At 57.3% G+C, this 19869-nt stretch overlaps 1 protein-coding gene across 6 annotated transcripts in view; it reads left to right on the top strand.

Annotated features, from left to right (window-relative positions):
• Positions 1-17078, top strand: part of IMPDH1 (inosine monophosphate dehydrogenase 1) — a 52397-nt gene extending 35319 nt beyond the window's left edge. Inside the window, exons 1-16 of one of the 6 annotated variants that reach the window (XM_012789130.3) lie at positions 1387-1651; positions 5700-5798; positions 7808-7856; positions 9729-9830; positions 9952-10026; positions 10330-10536; positions 10688-10775; positions 11585-11784; positions 12328-12418; positions 12653-12748; positions 14044-14187; positions 14291-14435; positions 14730-14873; positions 15004-15087; positions 15634-15650; positions 16320-17078. In XM_012789130.3, the coding sequence (XP_012644584.1) occupies positions 1482-1651; positions 5700-5798; positions 7808-7856; positions 9729-9830; positions 9952-10026; positions 10330-10536; positions 10688-10775; positions 11585-11784; positions 12328-12418; positions 12653-12748; positions 14044-14187; positions 14291-14435; positions 14730-14873; positions 15004-15087; positions 15634-15650; positions 16320-16420 (1812 nt within the window). In that variant the 5' untranslated portion in view covers positions 1387-1481 and the 3' untranslated portion in view covers positions 16421-17078. Of the gene's footprint in view, positions 1-1386; positions 1652-5696; positions 5799-7807; positions 7857-9728; positions 9831-9951; positions 10027-10329; positions 10537-10687; positions 10776-11584; positions 11785-12327; positions 12419-12652; positions 12749-14043; positions 14188-14290; positions 14436-14729; positions 14874-15003; positions 15088-15633; positions 15651-16319 lie in introns of those variants that run through there. The other 5 variants (XM_020289742.2, XM_012789129.3, XM_012789134.3 and 2 more) reach the window with 5 other exon arrangements.
• The last annotated feature ends 2791 nt before the right edge of the window (positions 17079-19869 follow it).

The raw sequence follows: 19869 nt of genomic DNA, 5'->3' as shown, positions 1-19869 counted from the left end.
TGAACTTTTTGAAGTCTCTTTGTACTACCTCTTCTGTCAAGAATCATAAACCTGTGTGATGGCTCTTTTTGTGTATGGAATGATCACTTTATGAACTGGGACCAGAAAAATGACTTTATCAATTGTGTATAATTTAGATCAGTCCATCTTTGTCTCTTTGGGAGATCTGCAGAGACATGGTAACGATCTTGTTATACAAAATTTTGTCTATAATGGCTTTCACTGTGACAAGATTCCACCTGTAGCTGGGAGTCAGAGAAACTATGTTCTAATTCTGATTCTGGGGAGTGGGTGTGTACATGTATAGGAAACTACCACAAAGGATAAAGTCCAAGATCTTACCATTGCACGAACTCAATTTCTTTTGGGAAATAGTTGCTGAAAAGTCTGACCCATAACTGTGCCTCCTTGGAATGCGTCTTAGCATCCATAAATCACTTAGTATTTACCATTTGTTCCCTCAGATTGCCAGATATTGTTTTAAAGTTCAGATGCTCCTCAACTTACAATGGGGCTACAGCTGGATAAACCCCTCATAAAGTAAAAAATCTTTTTTTTTTTTTTGAGACAGAGTCTCGCTTTGTTGCCCAGGCTAGAGTAAGTGCCATGGCATCAGCCTAGCTCACAGCAACCTCAAACTCCTGGCTCAAGCAATCCTCCTGCCTCAGCCTCCCAAGTAGCTGGGACTACAGGCATTCACCACCATGCCCGGCTAATTTTTTGTATATATATTAGTTGGCCAATTAATTTCTTTCTATTTATAGTAGACACGGGGTCTCGCTCTTGCTCAGGCTGGTTTCGAACTCCTGACCTCCAGCAATCCGCCTGCCTCGGCCTCCCAGAGAGCTAGGATTACAGGCGTGAGCCACCACGCCCGGCCAAAGTAAAAAATCTTAAGTCGAACTTTGTCTAAGGACCGCCTGTACATGGTATGAGAATTATCAGCTGTTTATTTTCTATTCACTCTGTCTCCTCAAATAAATTACCCGAGGGCGCGGACTCTTACTTTTCCTTGCCGTCTTTGCTAGTTGCTCAATCATTGTTGACAATGATAAGAAAGATGCAATAGGAGAAGGTGCGCGTTCTAGGCAGTAGATGGACGAGATCGAGTTGATCGTGCGCTCTGCCCCACTCCCTTGCTTTGGGGAACTCCCATAACAAGGCACGGTGTCCCCGCCACGAGGCAAGACTAGGTCGGTCCTTTTCCTTAAGGATGCTGTAGCCTTGGGCGGGGAAGAGGCAGGGATGGGAGAGACTCGCCCAGCCCGGGCGGCCGCGCAGCGGGGCGGGAAGAACGCGGAGCCAGGGGCGGAGCCGGGCCGACTCCCGGATCCCCACCCGGCCGCCCCGCCCCCGCAACACGCCCCGCCCCGCGGCCCCGCCCCCTGCCCGCGACCCGACCGGGCTGCGCTCACTGCCCAGCCGGGGCCGGGAGCCTCCAGGCGGAGAGGCTCCCGCCCGCCCTGAGCCGCGGCCTCCGCATGGAGGGGCCGCTCGCTCTGCCACCGGGGTCGGGGCCGCTCTCGCCGCCGCTGCTGGAAGGCGGAGCAGCCGCTGTTGTGGAGCCCGGAGTCCGGCAACACTCGGGACACGAGACGGCGGCGCAGCGGTACATCGCCCGCCTGCTGCAGGCCGGCTACGAGCCCGAGAGGTGACGCCCAGGGCAGAGCGCGCGGGGCGCATCCGGGGCGGGCGGCCTAGGAGGGCGCAGCGGCTCCGGGAACCTGCGGCGCTGCGGGGGAGGGGAGGGGCAGGCCCCACAAACCCTTCCCCTCTTACCGCCTCAACATCTAACTTCCTGAAACGCCACGCTCCGGGCTTAGGTTGGGGGATCCAGGCGGGCACCGTGCAAAGGATTCGGTGCTGCGTTGCACAGGAGAGCAGGGGAGAGGGAACAGTTCGTTAAAACATTCCCTAAAATCTTAGCCCTGGATCGGACCTCGATTACACACCCGACGGCACCCAGTCCAAGTGGCTCCAACTCCTGGGGTTCAAACAGTGCTTGTTGGAGTCCCTGGCCGACTTTGCTTACTCCTCCTTAGCTGTTTCCTCCTAGAACTATCTTCGGTAGTCTTACTGGCAGGTGTAGATGTCCAGAAGGGTGGCCTCCACAGGGCTAGGTGAGGACACTGTCCCCTCCTCACCATGCACTGAGGTCAGATGAGGCTGCTGTGACAGCTTACCTCAAGCTCTCTCCAAGACTCAGGCCCCCATGCTGGGGTCTGTATGGCAGTGAGGGGCACTGGAGGGAGAGTGGGGTAGTGAGCTGGGCCCCACAGGGACTGGCTGAAAAGGAGACAGCAGCTAATCTCTGGATTGCATCGCAGCTTGAAATGCAATCCCACTGTCCTTCCGGTCCAGAGGATTTGGACTTCTTTCTCTGCCCCATCTGCTGGTGCTCAGCAGCTTGGGGAGGTGACCTGGCAGCTGGGTTTGGGGGGGGGGGTGGTCTGAGGGAATTAGCCAGGCAGCTCTGCCCAGGGGCTGGTCTCTTATGTAAGAACTTTTAACGGCTTAAGGGCTGTCGGGCAGCCAGGCTGCCAGGTGAAGCCTGGCCCCTCCTGTCCTCTCTAGAATTGACACAGGTTTAGGCAACCCCATCTTTCCTCCTATCCTAGAAGTCCAGTTCCTGGGGCTCAGGGCCCAGGGGGATAGGGAGGGGCCCTGGGGGTGAGGGAGCAGGCTGGGGCACTTGCAGGCTGGATGGAGGCAGTGCCTTGGTTAGAGCAGTTATTGCAAAGGTATCGATCACTTCAGAGCTCAGGCCAGGGCCTTGCAAGCATATCCCTTGTCCAGATTGTACTTCTGCAGCAAGAGCCATCCCTACCCCCACACCCTACTTAGGCTCAGAAGAGCCTGTGTAAACCACCTGGCCTGAGCTGCAGCCAGGTGGTATGAGATTCAAAACCTGCTGGCTAGACTTCTATCTGCTTTCGCCAACCTGGAGCTGTGGGAAGAGGGCAGGGTTCCATGGGAAGTGCTGGGTTTGAGACCAGTGTTACCACTCTCTAGCTTGAACTTGGGCAAGCCATGACCCTGCCTCAGCTCAACAATGCTAATGTTGTTGTTACTTCTTTCTCCCTCAAAGTGTTTTGAAATCTTGTTCCTTGAAACAGCCCCAGGCCAGATAGAGACCCCTAGCTCCCTGCCTGGCCCTGGGCCTTATCGCCCTACTGCCCTGAGGAAGGGGCTTAGAACGGCCCTCCCACCCTCACAGCTGCTAGGTGGGGAGTCTCAGGGGACCGACAGCCCTGCCTCAGGCTGAAGAGGCCCCCTGGTTGCCTTGGTGTCTCCTCCCCAGGGAGGAAGCAGCTGGGGAAGATCAGGAAGAGGGAGGAGGCAAGTAGGGGGGGGGGAGGTGGATTAACAGAGTCTCTGGAAAAGGACAGCCTAACTCAGGGCTGAGCCCAGCAGCTTAGAGTGATGAGGAGCGCTGACACAGGTCAAAGCAGGAGGGGTGGGGGAGCAGGAGAAGGGGAGTGGGGTTGTGGAGTCTGTAATCTCTAGGAAGGTGGCCTTTCTCATACTCTGCCGGGAAGCCGCCTCGCCTTGGTCCCAGAGTTCTAGGCTGGGGCATATGTTACATTAAGGTCACCTGAGATGGCAGAACCTAGCTGTGTGCCTGAGCTCCAGCCCTGGCAGAACCCTGAATAGTAACCTAGGCATACCTGACCCATGCTGTAGGGGGTAGTGATCCAGAGCAGGTCCCTTAGAGATCCAGAGAGACCACTGGAGCAGCCTCTGCTCTGTGCCTGCAATTGGCAGAATGGCCCTGTCTTTCTCTGGCAAGAAAGGTGCCCTGGGCAGCCGTGAATGGCCAAGGCCTCACTACTGTGCTCCAGGCGGCCAGTGAAAGGTCCTAGTGCTGGTGCACCTCAGGATACTCCCTGCCTTTCCCCCTATGGCCTTGGCTCCCTGGGTGGGTCTATGAATGCTGAAGGTTTAGAGGTTCTTCCCAGGCATCCTGGCAAGCCGGCTCCAGACCCCCCTCCCTTCCAATGCCAGTGGCCCCCATCAAGAACACTCCTTTGGGCTCCATTGGTGGGGAGGGATGTGATGTCCCTGTCCTGCATACTAAGGGCAAAGAGGACATCTGTGAGTCTTTAACACTCTCTGCCACTCCAGCCTTATGGCCTGAGCTCTGTGGGAAGCCTCCCCTCTGCACACAGATGGAACAGTCTGTGTTTTCCTGGCAGGGTCCCGGGGGCATCGTGGAGGGGGGGAGAGGGGAGGCTGGGATCCCAGGGAGCCCTGTGGCTTGGAGGCCAAGCCTCCCCTGGGCCTGGCTGTCACCACACTGCTGAGAGGTAAACAAACCCAACCTCCCAGGGCCACAAACAGCCACCATGCCAAGGAGAGGACTGTGTCCCTGCCCTGCCTGTTCTCTCACCTCACCAAGAAGTAAGCTGTGGTACCAGAGGACACAGGGAGGAGGCTGTGGAGTTTGGGTGGGGGACTCACTCTCTAGCTTTTGGTCAAGGGGGAACACTGGCAGTTCTGGCATGTGAGAGGGAAAGGTCTGCCTCCTACCTTCCACCCTGCCCCATGTGAATCAGTTTGCTGCCTAGTTTTACTGCCCCATGTAGAAATCTAGGTCTTGCTGGGCACTCAGGGCCACCAAACTTCTGCTTTGGGGATTTTTCAAAAGTTCCCTAGCCTCTGTCCTCATTTCTATGCATCCTCACTTGTCTCTGCCAGGCCCATGCTCCTCCCCTCATCTAACCACCAGACCACCCCCTCCCAAATAGAAACAAACTTTCCTCTTTGGGGTTAAAACCCCTGGCATGCACACCATTTTCTGAGCTGGGGACAGGGTGGTCAGACTGAAGCATTGGGCCGGGAGTCAGAAGCAGTAACCCTCCCCTCTTCCTGAACTGTAGGTTTTGCATCTGTCAAGGGGGGATACCTAGTAATTGGCAATTAATAGATTGTAGAGTAAATGTGATCCATTATGAAAAATGCTTTGTAGACTGCAGAGGGCTCGAGGGCCCCCAAAGGTCAAGGAGTGTCACTGTTAAGAATGCCAACCCCCTAGGAATGATGTCCTGATGGCCGTAGGGGTCCAAACTCAAATGCCTGTGTGTTGGGGAGCCCAGACCAGTTTCTCAGGAGTCTGGGCCTTGATAGGATCCAGGGAGGGATTAGTACTGCAGAAAGAATGAACCACGTTAGAGGTACCCCTGGGGTTGGGAAGTAGAGCAAGAGAGACTGAAGCTGGCAGGGGCCCAGGGGCCTGGGGCGAGCCAGGCTGGGGGCGAACGGGGGGGGGGCCCGCGCTGAGGGGGGTCCTGGGACGCTGCCAAGAGGAGCGGCCGAGGGGGCGTGTCCCGGCCTGGCTCAGTCCCCTCCCCCTCTGGATAACAGCCCCCCAGCTCCCAGCCTACCTGGGCCGGCAGGGTAGCTGTGCCACCGCAGGCCGCCTAGTGCGTGCGCCGCGGCGGCGGCCGCAGGGCCAGACTCGCGGGGCCCTTTGTGCGGCGCGGGGCGGACGCGGCGGTGCCGGGGGCGGGGCGGGAGGGGAGGGCGGCGCCCTGGCCCGCCCCGCCGCTGCCGCAGCCCCCGCCCCCGGCCCGCCCGGCCCGCGGCGGCAGCGTGGCCGCGGCGCGGCGTCAGCAGCAGCGGCGGCGACAGCAGCAGTGGCAGCAGCAGCGGGGCTGCCCGCGCGGGTGTTTATGTCGGGTCGCGGGGTCTCCCAGCAGCATGGCGGACTACCTGATCAGCGGCGGCACCGGCTACGTGCCCGAGGATGGGCTCACCGCGCAACAGCTCTTCGCCAACGCCGACGGCCTCACCTACAAGTAAGCGCGGGGGTCGAGGCCCCGCTCGGTGCGCGCACCCCGCCCGCGATCTCCCGGCCCGGCCCCGGGAGCACGCGGCTCCCCCCAGCGTTCCCCGGCCCAGCAGAGTGACTAGGGGAGGGATGGCCCCGGAAGGAGGGAGGCCTGCGCTGAGAACAGAGGGACGTGGCACAGCGACATCGTGGCCCTCAGTGCCCTGACCTGTTTCTGGCCAGGTCTAGGTTCGGCCTGCCCCTTTCTCCTCTTATGGGCATGGGGTGGGGGATGGGGGCCTTGGGGGCGTGTGGGTACTCGAGGTGTGGGCATTGTGGGGAGACTTTCCTCAGCCCTTGGGCCAAGACGCCCTCTCCTAGCCCCACCCCGAGGGCAGAGGGGGCTGTGGAGCCTGCTCCGCCAGCTGCTGGAGTGTTGCCCCCAGGAGAGGCCCAGCTGGGTGGTTGGGATAGCTCCTTTTTTCCACTGTCCAGTCCAGCCCTCCTTCCACTTGTGACCCTGCCTGCCCACGGGTTGGCACTGGTACCCCCACTCCCTGCACAGTATTCTGTGACTGCCACCCCCAAGCTCACCCCATATGGGATTTTGGAGGAGCATGAAGACCTACCCGTCTGCCTCTGGCTTAGTTTGCCTTTTCTTGTGGGCCCCAGGCCAGTTGTCTTGCCGGCTGCAGCAAGGCCTGGCACTAGCCCTGCCTCCTGGCTGCAGGACAGTGTCCCTGCCAGGAAGGAGCATCAGGACTGGGCAAAGAGGGGATGCTGGCGAACCGAGAGCATCCCTGGCTTGCCTCCTGCCATCCCTACCCTGGCTTGTGAGCACTCCTGCTTGGCAGGCAGTTTCCCTACATGCCAGGGTACCCCATCACTCTTGAGGAGCGTCTCCTCTTGCCTGCCCATAGATGAGGGTGGTATATGATACCTAGAAAATGCCAAGAGTTCCAGACACCAGCATTTCTTCTCTGGCCTCTAAGTGAGCCACAAAGGCCTCCTTGCTATACAGAAGGAGGACTGCCAAGGGGTGGGAACAGCTGAAATTCTTTGTTTCTTTGTGGTTTTGGTGATGGGAGAGAGTATATCTTTGTATATTTTTCACTGGAGCCTTCTAGGGAAACTCCTAGGAGTTCCTCTAGGCCTTGGAGCAGATTAATGACCCCATTCCCATCCACCCTGTGGCTTTTCCTTCCTGCAGTAGGGTTGCCTGCTGCTTTGCTTAGCCCAGTTCAGAGTGTTCCTGAAGTGTGGGCTATTTGTTTTTGGGTGTGTCTGTCAAGACCTGCTGTGATTTCAGACAGCTTGAGCTTGTTGAGGCCCCTGGGATGTGGCACTGCACCTAGACGCACCCATGCAGGCCTCCCCTTCTGGGGTGTGCCATGACCATGGCCCACCTGAGTGTTGGCAACTGCCATACTTTACCCCCATGTCCTGGTCCCAACTGCAGGGCCTCCCTCCCCTTTCCCATTCCAGCCATATCTGTTGGCTACCCAGTCCCCAGTGCCTGCTCTGTCAGAACACACCCTGTGCTTAGCCCCCTGGGGTCTCTCCATGCTGTTCTGAACCTTGTGTGACTCAGCAGCCCAGGAACTGGGGTGTGCAGCTTGTCCTGTGCTGGGTCATGTTCATGCCATGTTGCACTACATGAATTGTTCTCAGGTTCCTTCCCTGTGTTTACTTGTCTCTCCCTATCAAGATTGAGAAGTTTTCAACGGCAAGCACTGTATTTGATGTGTATGGCACTAGACAAACTTTGAGCCCTGAAGGCAATGAATATTTTGGGCCAGCTGCCTTGCTGGTGGCCCAGGTCCACAGACCTTCACTGTCTCTGACTCTAGATCTCTGGGCTGGAGTCTGCACTAGTGAGGGGTATGGGGTAGGTTCCACCCTTATGGGGTAGCAGGGATCGGAGGGTTCCAGCCCCTGCTCCTCTGACCTTTCCCCACCCCCGTGCTGCCTCTCCTGGCGGGGCAGACCAAGGGCCTCTCCTTCCCACCAGTAACATTCCCTTTTCTATCTCCCCAGCGACTTCCTGATTCTCCCAGGATTCATCGACTTCATAGCTGATGAGGTGGTGAGTACCTCTTCCTTTCACAAGGGGGCAAGGGGTGTGCATGTGGTGGATGAAGCTGACTTCTTGCCCAAGGGCAGGGTGTGGGGAGACTTTCATTTGGAATGTGGGGGACATAGCCTTTGCTGTTGCTAGAGACACTGCACGGTGCAGTGTTATGCTTGATGGGCAGTGGCAGCTGTGGGGAGTTGGGGTGTCCTCAGTGGGGTCCTGATACAGAAAAGGCCCTAAGTGGGGGCTTGGGTGTAGCTGCCTTATTGTATAGACCATAAGGATTGAATTTTGTCTGAAATGCTGACCAAGGACATAATAGAAGCCAGTAAAAGTACAGAGACTTTGAATGCAGTGGGCAGACTTGTTCATGGATCCACAGTGTAGCAGAACTGGTGAGAGGGTGTGAGGGAGGCAGATTTTGGACAAATACAAGGAAACACTGCCTTACTTCTCATTAGGGGCTCTGCAGTGAGCTGACTCAATGAACAATTAATGTATGATAAACCTATAGAAGCCAAGGGGAGGTAGTGATGATGGCATAGGTCATTTCAAGAAAAAGTTGGATGGTTCTATAATTAGTTCATGCACATTTTGAAGAGCCTGTTTCTTTTCTGTTGCTGTTATTATCAGTATTTATTCTGGTCTCATTCTCACGAGAGGCCAGAGGGCCGAGTGTGCCTAGATCACTCATGTGTTGGGGGAACTCTGGATCAGCTGACAGAGCTGACCCAGGCAGATTTTTAGAGGGAAATTTTCACTATTCTGGATATTTCCTTTATGACAGCAACCAGGATGCCTTCTTGGTTCAGCTGTTCAGTTAACAGAGTTTACTGAGCACCCTGACTTTGTGCCAGACCATGGGCTGAGTGCTAGGAAGAAAGGGATGGAGGAGACTCTGCCTGGCCTGTGCGGTCTGTCTGTCCTGTAGCCTCTGTCAGGAAGTTTGGATCTCTTCTCCTATGGATGCTGAGGGAGGAGAAGGTGGTGTTTTCTAAATGACAGGGCCAGGGTTCTGAACCAGGGTCAGTGATGGACTTAAGGGGCCTGTGAATCTCAAAAATTATACACCTAATTCAGCGTCTGAGTGTGTGGGGGACTAGGATCCACGACTATTGACATGAATCTCAGAGGGGTCTGTGACCTGCCTTCCATTACCGTTCATGGGTAGATGACGACTAAATGTATATTTGCAATTCCAACCACTCTTGAGTGCCACACCCTTAGTCACCTACTTTCCTGGATGGCCAGGAGACTCCTTGCCCTGCCTGCCCCGCCACAGGGGGACCTAGAATCCATTCTCCACATCAAAGCCTGCATGACCTCTTGGAAACATAATCAGATAGTGTCTCTCCTTTGCCTGAGACCCTCCAGTGGCTTCTTCCCTCAGAACAGAACCTGAGCCCCTCTCCATGGCTTCACAGCTACCCTGCCTGCCTCCTGCTCCCTCCTTTCCCTCCACTCCACTCGCCTGCTCTTTCTTTCCTAAATGTCCCCAGGAGGAACAGGCGTCAGAGGCGGGCTCACACACACAGCTCCCCCAGCCTGCATGACAGTTCCGCACACTGTTCCTTCACTGGCTCCCGCCTCTCACCTCGCAGGAAACAGGCTCTCCCTGACCACCTACTTTCCTGGCGGTCACTGGCCTTGTTGTTTTTCTTCATAGCCTTTGTCCTAACTGTAATAATCTTGTCCCTGTGTCTCGTGTCTGTCATCTTTCTTTCCAAGTAGAACGTAAGCTCCGTTAGACTAGCAGGGACCTCATCCTCCTTGTTCACTGCCGTATCCCCAGGCCCGTCCTGGTGCCAGATACATGTAGGAGCTTGGTGAATGTTTGTCCACTGGATGCTAAACTCTTCACGTGGACTGTGCCTCCATCCTCAGGACCTGACTTCAGCCCTCACTCGGAAGGTCACGCTGAAGACGCCACTGATCTCCTCCCCCATGGACACTGTGACAGAGGCCGACATGGCCATCGCAATGGCTGTGAGTCCCATGCCCGGGTGGGGACTTCAGGGCAGAGGGAACTGAGCAGGGTGGGCCGTGCTGAGAGACAGGGGCGAGGAGGGTCGGCCCCAGCTCTGACCACACTTCCCTTCTACACCAGCTGATGGGAGGCATTGGTTTCATTCACCACAACTGCACCCCAGAGTTCCAGGCCAATGAGGTGCGGAAGGTCAAGGCAAGTACTAGGCCCACCCCCAGAAAGATGCCACCTGCTGCCCCCACCTGAGACACCCTCCTGGCCTCCCTTGCCAGCCCTGCAGGCTGCCACATTCCCTGGCTGATTGCTATGGGGTCCTGCCTGCCTTTCCTCTCAGTGGGGGTCACAGGGCTGAGCCCTTACTTTCCCACTGGCCCTCACTCCATCGAGCATCCTGGCTTCTCTGTGGCACAGCCAGGCCACCCTCTGTCCCCTGTGGCCAGGTTGGACACCATCCCTGGCTTTCTCCCAGCCTTTTCTTTCCCCTGTCTCTGCCCGCAGAAGTTTGAGCAGGGCTTCATCACAGACCCCGTGGTGCTGAGCCCCTCGCACACTGTGGGGGACGTGCTGGAGGCCAAGATTCGCCATGGCTTCTCCGGCATCCCCATCACTGAGACGGGCACCATGGGCAGCAAGCTGGTGGGCATCGTCACCTCTCGAGACATCGACTTCCTTGCTGAGAAGGACCACACCACCCTCCTCAGTGAGGTACCTGCAGGGCAGGGAGAGTGGGACTGGGGTGCAGGGAGGACCCTTTGCCCTGGGGCCTCAGGCTGGTGCCTGTGACCAGGACCAGAGGGAGGCCTGGCTCCTTCTCTCTCACCTGCCAACCTGCAGGCAAATGTTCCTGGCCCCACAGGTGATGACACCAAGGATCGAGCTGGTGGTGGCTCCAGCAGGCGTGACATTGAAAGAGGCAAATGAGATCCTGCAGCGTAGCAAGAAAGGTACCAGGGAGCAGGCAGGAAACCCAACTGCCAGTCCTGACTCTGTACCCTAGGCTCCCATTCCTTCCCAGCCTTGCAGCTTGTACAGCAGCCACCCTGGGCCTTAGGGAAGGTTTTCTAATAATCTCAGGCAGTCAAGAACACGATTCCTAACATCCTTCTCCTGGCTTCAGGAAACCTGTCCCTAATTTAAGCCTCTCCACAGTATGCTTCTCAAAACTAGTCCTGTGAGATACTTATGAAAAAGGTCTCTGTGGTCTTAAAAGGCTGAGAAATACTGCTTTCTCTATCCCCCATCTTGTATAAAGAATTGCACATTCGCTTGTTAAAAGCTCTGAGAAGTCCTGCAGTTAAATTTATTTGACATTGGAGCTGTTTACATAATATTCACTAGGGCCTTGTGGGCTATGTGGGAAATGCTTCCCTGGTCCATACTGGAGAGTTCTTTGGAGTTTGTATTGGCCAGAGTACACGTTCCCCCTACAAGATAGCCTTACATTTGTGTCCTGGCTAGGAGTTTTCGACCACTGTGGCCTATGGCCCAGCAGGTGAAAGGCTGCCAGCGCTCAGGGGCTGCCCATCCCACCATGGCCAGGCCGCAGGGTGGGAAGAGCCCCAGGAACCTGTTCTGCTAGGAGGTTTCTTTGCTTTCCTCTTCCTCAGGGAAGAGGGCCAGGTCCCTAGGAGTACTTCCCGGGTGGGTGCTGTCACCTAGTGGCTGGTTTGGATACTTCAGTGGAATTCTGGCTTGAGCCACTTTTATCTTCAGGGACCACGCTTGCCCATCTCACCTCTGCATTCCTTACCAGGGAAGCTGCCTATTGTTAATGACCGTGACGAACTGGTGGCCATCATTGCCCGCACCGACCTGAAGAAGAACCGGGATTACCCTCTGGCCTCCAAGGACTCCCACAAACAGCTGTTGTGCGGGGCAGCTGTGGGCACCCGTGAGGATGACAAGTACCGCCTGGACTTGCTCACCCAGGCGGGTGCTGACGTCATAGTACTGGTAGGGACACTGCTGGGGGGGTATGGGGGTGGGGGGGAGGAGTTCAGCAGAGTAGAGGGTTATGAGGACCCAGGTTCACCTCTACTAAAGCCTGTGACCCTCCCTCACTAATAGAGCTCACATTCAGTGACAGAACCTCCCCCCTGCCAGGCACTTTGCTAAGACCTTTGTGTGTATCAGCCCTTTGAGGTGCGGTTCCATTCCTGGTTGTCAGACGAAGAACTGAGGGTCAGAGAGGTTAAGTAATCTCACTGGATTAGGGAGTTAGTGGGAGCAGGATACCATCCCAGGACACCTCCTTGTGGACAGCGTCAGTCCGTCCAGTGGGTAGGAAAGGGCTGTCTGCTCCAAGGCTGTATGTGAGTGGTATTAAGCAGGCCCCGTTGAGAATCAGCTGAGGGTTGTCAAGTGACTTTTCAGAAATAAGAGCATTGTCATAACAGTTTTCATAGAATTTTAGGGGGTCTGTCCACTTGGAACCACCCTCCCCCAGCGAGGATCCTTAGCTGTCTAAGCCCTGGCTCTTCTGTCCCCTTCTCACAGGACTCATCCCAAGGGAACTCGGTGTATCAGATTGCCATGGTGCACTACATCAAGCAGAAGTACCCCCACCTCCAGGTGATTGGGGGGAATGGTGAGTGCGGGGTCCCCTCTCACCCCCTGCTCTTGTCCCCTCACTGTGTAACCCCTCTCTGTCCCTCAGTATTCCTAGGTCATGGCCTTTCTGCAGGCATGGAGGGCAGGGAGCATGATGGGCTTTGGTCATGGAAGGGGGACCAGGGGACTAGGCTGGGGTCCCAGGAAGCCCCTGGGCAGGACAGGGGGACCCCATCCTCACATTGTTCCTCTGCCTCATTCCCACCCTCAGTGGTGACAGCAGCCCAGGCCAAGAACCTGATTGACGCGGGTGTGGACGGGCTGCGTGTGGGCATGGGCTGCGGCTCCATCTGCATCACCCAAGAAGGTGGGTGTCGGTAGGAGGATGAGTGCTGGCCCCTTAGAACCCCTGCGGGCCCACACTGCCCCAGGGCCTCCCTCTTGCTCCACCAATGCAGGCCGAGTGCTCTCTCTGCCAGGTCCCTCCCAGGGTGCTGGGCTTGTCTCATCTGGTGCCTCACCTGAGGGAGGGAGGTGTAAGCAGTCAAGGGTACTGACAGGTGCTAGCTGCTTCTCAGATTCTGCCCAAGGACACCTAGGCTGGTGTGACAACCTTTCACAAGGTCTTGTGGGAAGCCAGCTCAGGGTTTGGATTAGATTTGGGACAAGGTAGTTACTTAAGACATGGAGGCAACATGTCCCTGCACACGTAAGGATACACACCCACATTGCCATGTGGTGACAGTGGGGGATTTCCACTCAGTGGCAAAGCCCTTTTGTGGGGTGGGTTCCTGATGGGGAGGGAGGAGGGGTGACCCTGACATGGGTCCACCATGAGGTTGAGGGATGCTCCCTGGAGGCTGGTGTCTGACTGTCTGACTGGTGGGGTGGCTGCCTGGAGGAGGTGAGTCCTGGTGTGGCCTGAGGGGGTGTGTCTGGCCCTTCCTGAGAAGGTCATTTCTCCAAAAACACTGAGTGACTCATTTGGCCTTCCCCTCCCAAACATCTCTCGCTTTTGGTCTTTGGAGCCTCTGCATTGTAAGTTTCTACCCTCACCTTTGCTGCCACTGTGGTGAGATGTGGGCCCTCTCTCACTCACTTAGCAAATACTGAGCACCTACTAAGTGTCAGGCAGTGCTAAGCCTTGGGATATAATAGGGACAAAACAAATGAAAGGCTCCTTCCCTAGTTTATCCAGCCTTGCAGCCCTCCCTGGTTCCTTACAATTCCTACTGAAAACCTAACACTTGAGGACGTTGGACAATTAAACTCAAAGAAATGCAAACCAATATCCCAAAGGAGGCCATAAGTACATAAATCTAGTAACAGTTTTTGCAAACGAAGGCCTTGAAGGGGAACTTGAACACCGAGGGCAGGTGAGGCTTGGGACCTGTCTGGGGGTGCTGTACTCTGAAGGCCAGTACTGCTCCCCAATCAGAACCCCCTGTAGTGCTGTTATGGGTGGGGTGGCCTCAGACCCTGGAGTTGCATTCGCCCTGGTGTTATTTGGCGACACCTCTAATATGCCTTAGAAACCCTATCCAGCCCCATCCCTCTCCAGGGTAGAGGTAGGGCACAAGGAGAAAGGGCTGGCCTAGCCCTGGGCCTGGCCTGTGTGCTGTGTTGACTCTGCTCTGCCTTGTGTGTCCCACCCTCCTCCAGTGATGGCCTGTGGCCGGCCCCAGGGCACTGCTGTGTACAAGGTGGCCGAGTATGCCCGGCGCTTTGGTGTGCCCGTCATAGCCGATGGCGGCATCCAGACTGTGGGGCACGTGGTCAAGGCCCTGGCCCTGGGAGCCTCCACAGGTGAGGGGGTGCTGCTGGGGCTTGGGCAGGTGGGGGGCTGGGAGCCAGGTGGGGCAGCAGGAGGGCCGTGGGGCCAGAGGCACTGACCCCTTGACCGCCGTAGTGATGATGGGCTCACTGCTAGCCGCCACCACGGAGGCCCCTGGCGAGTACTTCTTCTCAGACGGGGTGAGGCTCAAGAAGTACCGGGGTATGGGCTCGCTGGACGCCATGGAGAAGAGCAGCAGCAGCCAGAAGCGATACTTCAGGTGCCTCAGCCCCAGCCCAGCAGATCAGCCCCACCCCTTGGCCCCAGTGCACCACTAACTCCCCCAGAGGGCGCCCACTCCCCATATTTGGAGTCCTGGAAACCGAGGCACAGGGCAGACACAGCAGATGAGGGACCTGCCCCTAACTCAAGGCCATGCTTGCGTGTGCTGTAGCCAGTGAGTGGCTGCCTGGGGCCCTGCTGTGTGGCTGTCCTCTCCCTGTGCCCATGGGAGGTGGGATGGGGTCCTGTGAGCATCGGGCTGTGGGGCTGAGTCTCCTCACCCTCCACACAGTGAGGGGGATAAGGTGAAGATCGCGCAGGGCGTCTCGGGTTCCATCCAGGACAAAGGCTCCATCCAGAAGTTCGTGCCCTACCTCATAGCAGGCATCCAGCATGGCTGCCAGGATATCGGGGCCCGGAGCCTGTGTGTCCTGCGGTGAGTGCTGGACTAAAGGGGGTGGAGAGCGAGGATACCTGGGAGGCTCCCAGCCCCCTCCTGCTTCCCTCCTCTCTCTCTCTCCTTGGCCCTTGGCACCCCTGACATGCCCCACCTACCTGCCTTCCAGGTCCATGATGTACTCAGGAGAGCTCAAGTTTGAGAAGCGGACCATGTCGGCCCAGATCGAGGGTGGTGTCCATGGCCTGCACTCGTAAGTGTGGTGGACTCCTTGCCCTCACCTGCTGGCACGGGGTTGGGCAGGTGGGGCCAGGGCTCCGAGGCCAAGCTGAGATTCCAGGGACCCCACAGACCATCTGCAGCAGGACCCATCACCCTCTCCTGCAGTGCCCAGCCCACCCTGTCCCTTGTCCTTTTGCCTTTATGCAGGCAGGCCCCTCCCTTGCCCTCGGGCCTCTCCCCGAGCAGGACACCGGAGGTGTAGCTGCTAGCCACAGCTGGACCCCCAGCCCTTGCTTGCTCAGGAAGCTTGGTGGCTGGTGGCAGGGGGCTGGTGGTGCTGGGCTCTTGCTGGTGGTGGGCCCAGGCAGGCAGGCAGAAGATAGGGGCATGAGCCCTCTGGTGGGAAGTAGGGCAGAGAGATGGATGCCAGGGCCAGTGCCGGTGACCGTGGGCGGGGGCAGTGCTAGTTGGCAGCAGTAGTCATAGCAGGCATGCGCCCCGCCCAGGTCAAGAGGCCCGTCTCCCCAGGCATCGCGGGCGTCTAACCTGTGTCTCTTTCTGCCCCACCCTCCCATAGCTATACCTTTCTGCCGTGTAAGTAACCTCGCTGCCCGGGCCAAGCGTAGAGTAGAGCAGGGGCAGTCTGGGTGGGACCTGGGCTGTGGGGGGGTGGGCATTGGGTAGGGGTGGTGCTTGGGTGTAGTCATGGGACATGGACCCTGGGATTGGGCCCTCCTGGCCCCCTGTGCCAAACACCATAATAGAGGAGGCCAGCAGTGGCCCCTCATCTAGCTGAAAGACAGATCCCCTTCTGTGGTGCAGAGATAAGCCCATGACCCCAGGCTTGAGGCTGCCTCATCTTACACTGGACCCAGTGACCACTAGGGGCCTAGGCTGCTGTGTGTGCAGGGATGGGGTGGAGACATGGCAGCCTGGTCAGAGCTTGCTCTGTGAGGATAGGCCATGCCTTCCTGAGCTGTCTCTCCACCCCAGGCCCTGAGGACAGTCTACTCAGATGGACCTTTGGACTCAGGTCCAAAGGAGCATGACTCTCTTTGGATCTGCACAGTTGTTCAAGGAGCCCTGGCCTGGGGAGCGCAGCGGCCCAGGGCCTGCTTGCTGCCCATGCCCTGCGGCTGAGAGGCCGAGGCTCCTGCAGCTCCCTGTCCTCTCTCAAGTCTTGGGGCCCTGGGCGGGGGATTTTGGGAAGGGAGCAGGGTCCACACACCTACTCTTGGTCCCCCTTTTGCCTTGTCCCCACAGTTACGAGAAGCGGCTGTACTGAGGACAGCGGCGGAGGCCGAGGTGGTGGAGGGGAGGCACCCCAGGGTCCCCCTTCGGGCACAGCCTCCCTCCATAACTGAGTGGTCCACAGATTTGCACTACGGGTTCCCCAGCTCCTTTCCAGGGAGAGAGAAGAGGAGCCCCTGAGGGGTCTGAGGCCCCTTCCTGGGCGTCCCCTGCAGAGTCAGGACTGTTCCCTGGGCCAGGCTGCCCTGTGAGCCCTCGGTTCTCCCTTCTTCAGCCCCCTGAGCCTAGCCAGCCCGGGCTCTCAGGCCCTGCGCCTGCCTCAGGTCTTTCTCGCTGCAGCCTGCTCCGGCCTGGCTCCCACCCTGGGGCAGGCGGCCCCTCCTGGCTTCTGTAGGACACCTCCCTCCCTCCCCTCACCCCAGGAAATGGTGCTCTCCTGGCCCTGCCTCTGGCCCTTCCCGGGCTGCTGCCCTCTCAGCCATGTGGCACTTCTGGGCTCCTGACCTAGGCCAGGGGGAGGTCTCTGCCCCCTTCCCCTGTCCCTAGGCTACCCTTGGGCTCTGCTCCTCAGGCCACTCCCCCATCCCTGGCCCTGAGGAGGAGGCTGCCCTGATAATGGCCGCCTGCCCATCATTCCTGATCACCACCATCCCCAGGTGCACCATTCCTGCCCTCTCCTCAGCTGCAGTTGAAGGCTTTAACTTTGCACACTTTGGGGTCACAGTTGCATCATTGTATATTAAATCTGAATAAATCAAGCAGGTCTCAACACCTCCACTGTCTTGTCTCTGTCCCTTGACCACTCAGTGGCTGGAGCCCCATCAGAGCCAGGTTAGTGGGGGCACCAGGCCCAGCCTCCCCAGGAAGGTGATGAAGGCATTGTGGTACTCGAGAGGGCGCTGGTGCAGATGGGCCACATGGTGGGAGTCTCCCAGGCCTGTGCCCATACCGGCGTTCCTGTCTGCTGCCCCTTGGCCAGCAGCTCCTGCAGCCGGGTAGTCTCACAGAGGGGGTTATTGTGGCTGTTGAAGACCAGCAACAGAGGCCTCATGACTGCCAGAAGCACCCAGTGCAACCTCATAATGCTGAACAGTGCAGCCCGGGCACAGGTGGAAGTACAGCTTGGCTGTGGCCCTGACCGCTGAGCCCAGGGCCTGTGGTTGCTGACACGCACCTGTGGGCACAGGGCCGAGCAGAACAGCTCCTGCTGTTCACGTGTGGCTCAGGATGTGCCTCCCAGCCTCAATCCCCCTGCTGGAGGGGACAGCACTGCCACATGGGCTGCTGAATACTCCCTAGAGGTGAGGGGTCTTAGGATACTCACATTGGCTTCCTATGCCTCTGTTGTAGTTGGGCAGTGGGCACAAAGCTGTCCCACCAAGGTACAGACACCACTCGAATGGGCAAAAGCAAAGAAGATGGCCTGGGAATGTTCTGGTGGCAGGAATGAGCAGAGGATGAAGAAGATCCTAGTTTGTGGGAAATGAGATCTGGAAACATTCCCATGACTACAGGGAGGGGCTCCCACAGTCCCTGTCCCTTGTTGGCATGCCGTGCTGACATCTGCCTTCTCGAGGCCCCTTTGACAGAGAGAGCCACTTGGTCAGAGGCCAGATATCTGTGGACAGTGTATCTGGGGCCAGCTCTTACTGTACCATTTTCCAGCTTTGCGTTGCTCCATGGGTGAGAAGGAAAGAGCTGGATGCCAGGACTGTCAGGTGGGTTCAGAGCTGGTTCAACAATTGCTTCAGAAGTTGTGGCAAAGGGAGTGGGTCACTGACAGTCCCCGGAGACCTTGTGTCCTGGAATCTTTGGCCTTGGTGAGAACCAAAGAGTCCGAGGTAGCCCAACTGGGAGGGTGGATGATGCCCAGATCCCAGGGGATGGTAGCAGATGAGAGGGAATGGGCCAAAATGAGGCCATGTTTTACAGTTTGTCTTGCACATTGGTTTACCAAAACCATTCGGGAAGCCGCTCGACCAGCCATTGATATGGGAAAGGTCTAAGGGTTCTCAGATAACTGCCAAGTTGTTCTGCATCAAGAGTGTGAATGGCTCAAAGGGAGAAGTTTCCTTTTGAACTAAACCTACTTGGTCAATGGAACTGACCAACAGGAAAGGCTACCTTGTAAGTCAGTGACCTCCCCATTACTTGAAGTATGTTAGTGTTAGTGTGGCTCCTCTAGAGGAAGTTTTAGTATGGTGGTTCTCAAATTTTGGAGTGTGTCAGAATCATCTGGAGAGCTAATACTGAGCGCAGAGGCCCAGGCTCACTGCAGTAGGATGGGGTCTGGGCTGCAGAATTGTGATTCAGCCTCAGATGCTGATACATAACGCAGCTATGGAGTCTCATTTGTGAATAAAGTTTGTACTATCAAAACAAATGCAGGTTGAAAATCACTGTTTTAGAGGAAACCTGTGCATCCAATTACATGATTTCTGAGACAATGTCCAAAGCATGTGTCCTAAGAAAAGAATTTCAGGTGCCAAAGCACCCTATCCCATGCCTCATCGTGAGGATTATGTGAGAGAACATGGTTACAGGCGCTCAGGAAATTAGTCTTGTCTTCTATATGCCCTGCTCTAGCCCACATGAATGGGGGTGGGCAAATGCACATAAGTCTGGACCCAACAGCATGCTGGGTTGCAAATTCAGCCACAGTGAAGGAGGCCCAGGTGGGACAAGGGACGGATGCTCTGAGTAGGAAGGCCACATCAGGTATTCAGAGGCAGCCCTGAGCCACATTTGGGACACAGACCAGAGACACCTTGTTCAGCGGAACTGCATGTCCACCTGGAGTCCAGCCAGGTCTGTGCAGCCCAGTCCCCACCCCCAGCACACTTACCCTGCACCACACTGCCCAGGCTGCCCACTAGCAGGCTGTCAAAAATGTGGGCATCCCAGGTCCCGGCTCATAAGATGTAGCCACCCAGGAAAAGAGTGTCTACCACTCGGGGGTGGCCAGCCTGCACCCCAGGGCCTTGCAGCAACCAGCACCTGGCAGCCCACACAGGAAGTGGCTCAGTACATCAGCGTCACCAGGCCAGGCAGAGCTGCTCGTGTTTGGCCTGGGCAGCCAGGGCAGGAGCAGGAGCAGCCAGTGGGGCCAGGGGACCCTGGGAGGCCAGGCCTATAGTACAGGTGGATGGAGCAGGAGAGTGGGTGGCAATGGGGCCACCTCTGGTGGACCCATGGAGGAGGAGCTGGTCCCTTCTAGGGCTGAGATCAGGGCCCCTCAGATGGCATGACCTAGCCGTCCAGGAGGGGCCCCTTTCAGCTTCTGTGGCTCTAGTGCCAATCAGGAAGTGGGCAGCCAGCCACAGGGAGGGGTCTGCATTCCAGCTGTGTGTGGCTCAGCACCCTGGATGATCCCTCCCTCCAGCCCCTCTCCTCACATCCGGAGTGTGGTCTGGAGAGGAAGAAGGACCCAGCCACCGGGTGTAGGGATGAGGGGCTCCTCCCTCTGTGCTTCCGCTGAGCTTTTTATTCTTTTAGCATCCCTCCAACCTCAGCCCCCTGAGCCCCACCCCAGCCTTACACAGAGACTCAGCTAATTAGGGGT

This window comes from Microcebus murinus, chromosome 9 (assembly GCF_040939455.1).
Source record: "Microcebus murinus isolate Inina chromosome 9, M.murinus_Inina_mat1.0, whole genome shotgun sequence".
Taxonomy (NCBI): Eukaryota; Metazoa; Chordata; class Mammalia; order Primates; family Cheirogaleidae; genus Microcebus; species Microcebus murinus.
This window is presented reverse-complemented; position numbering and strand designations above follow the sequence as displayed.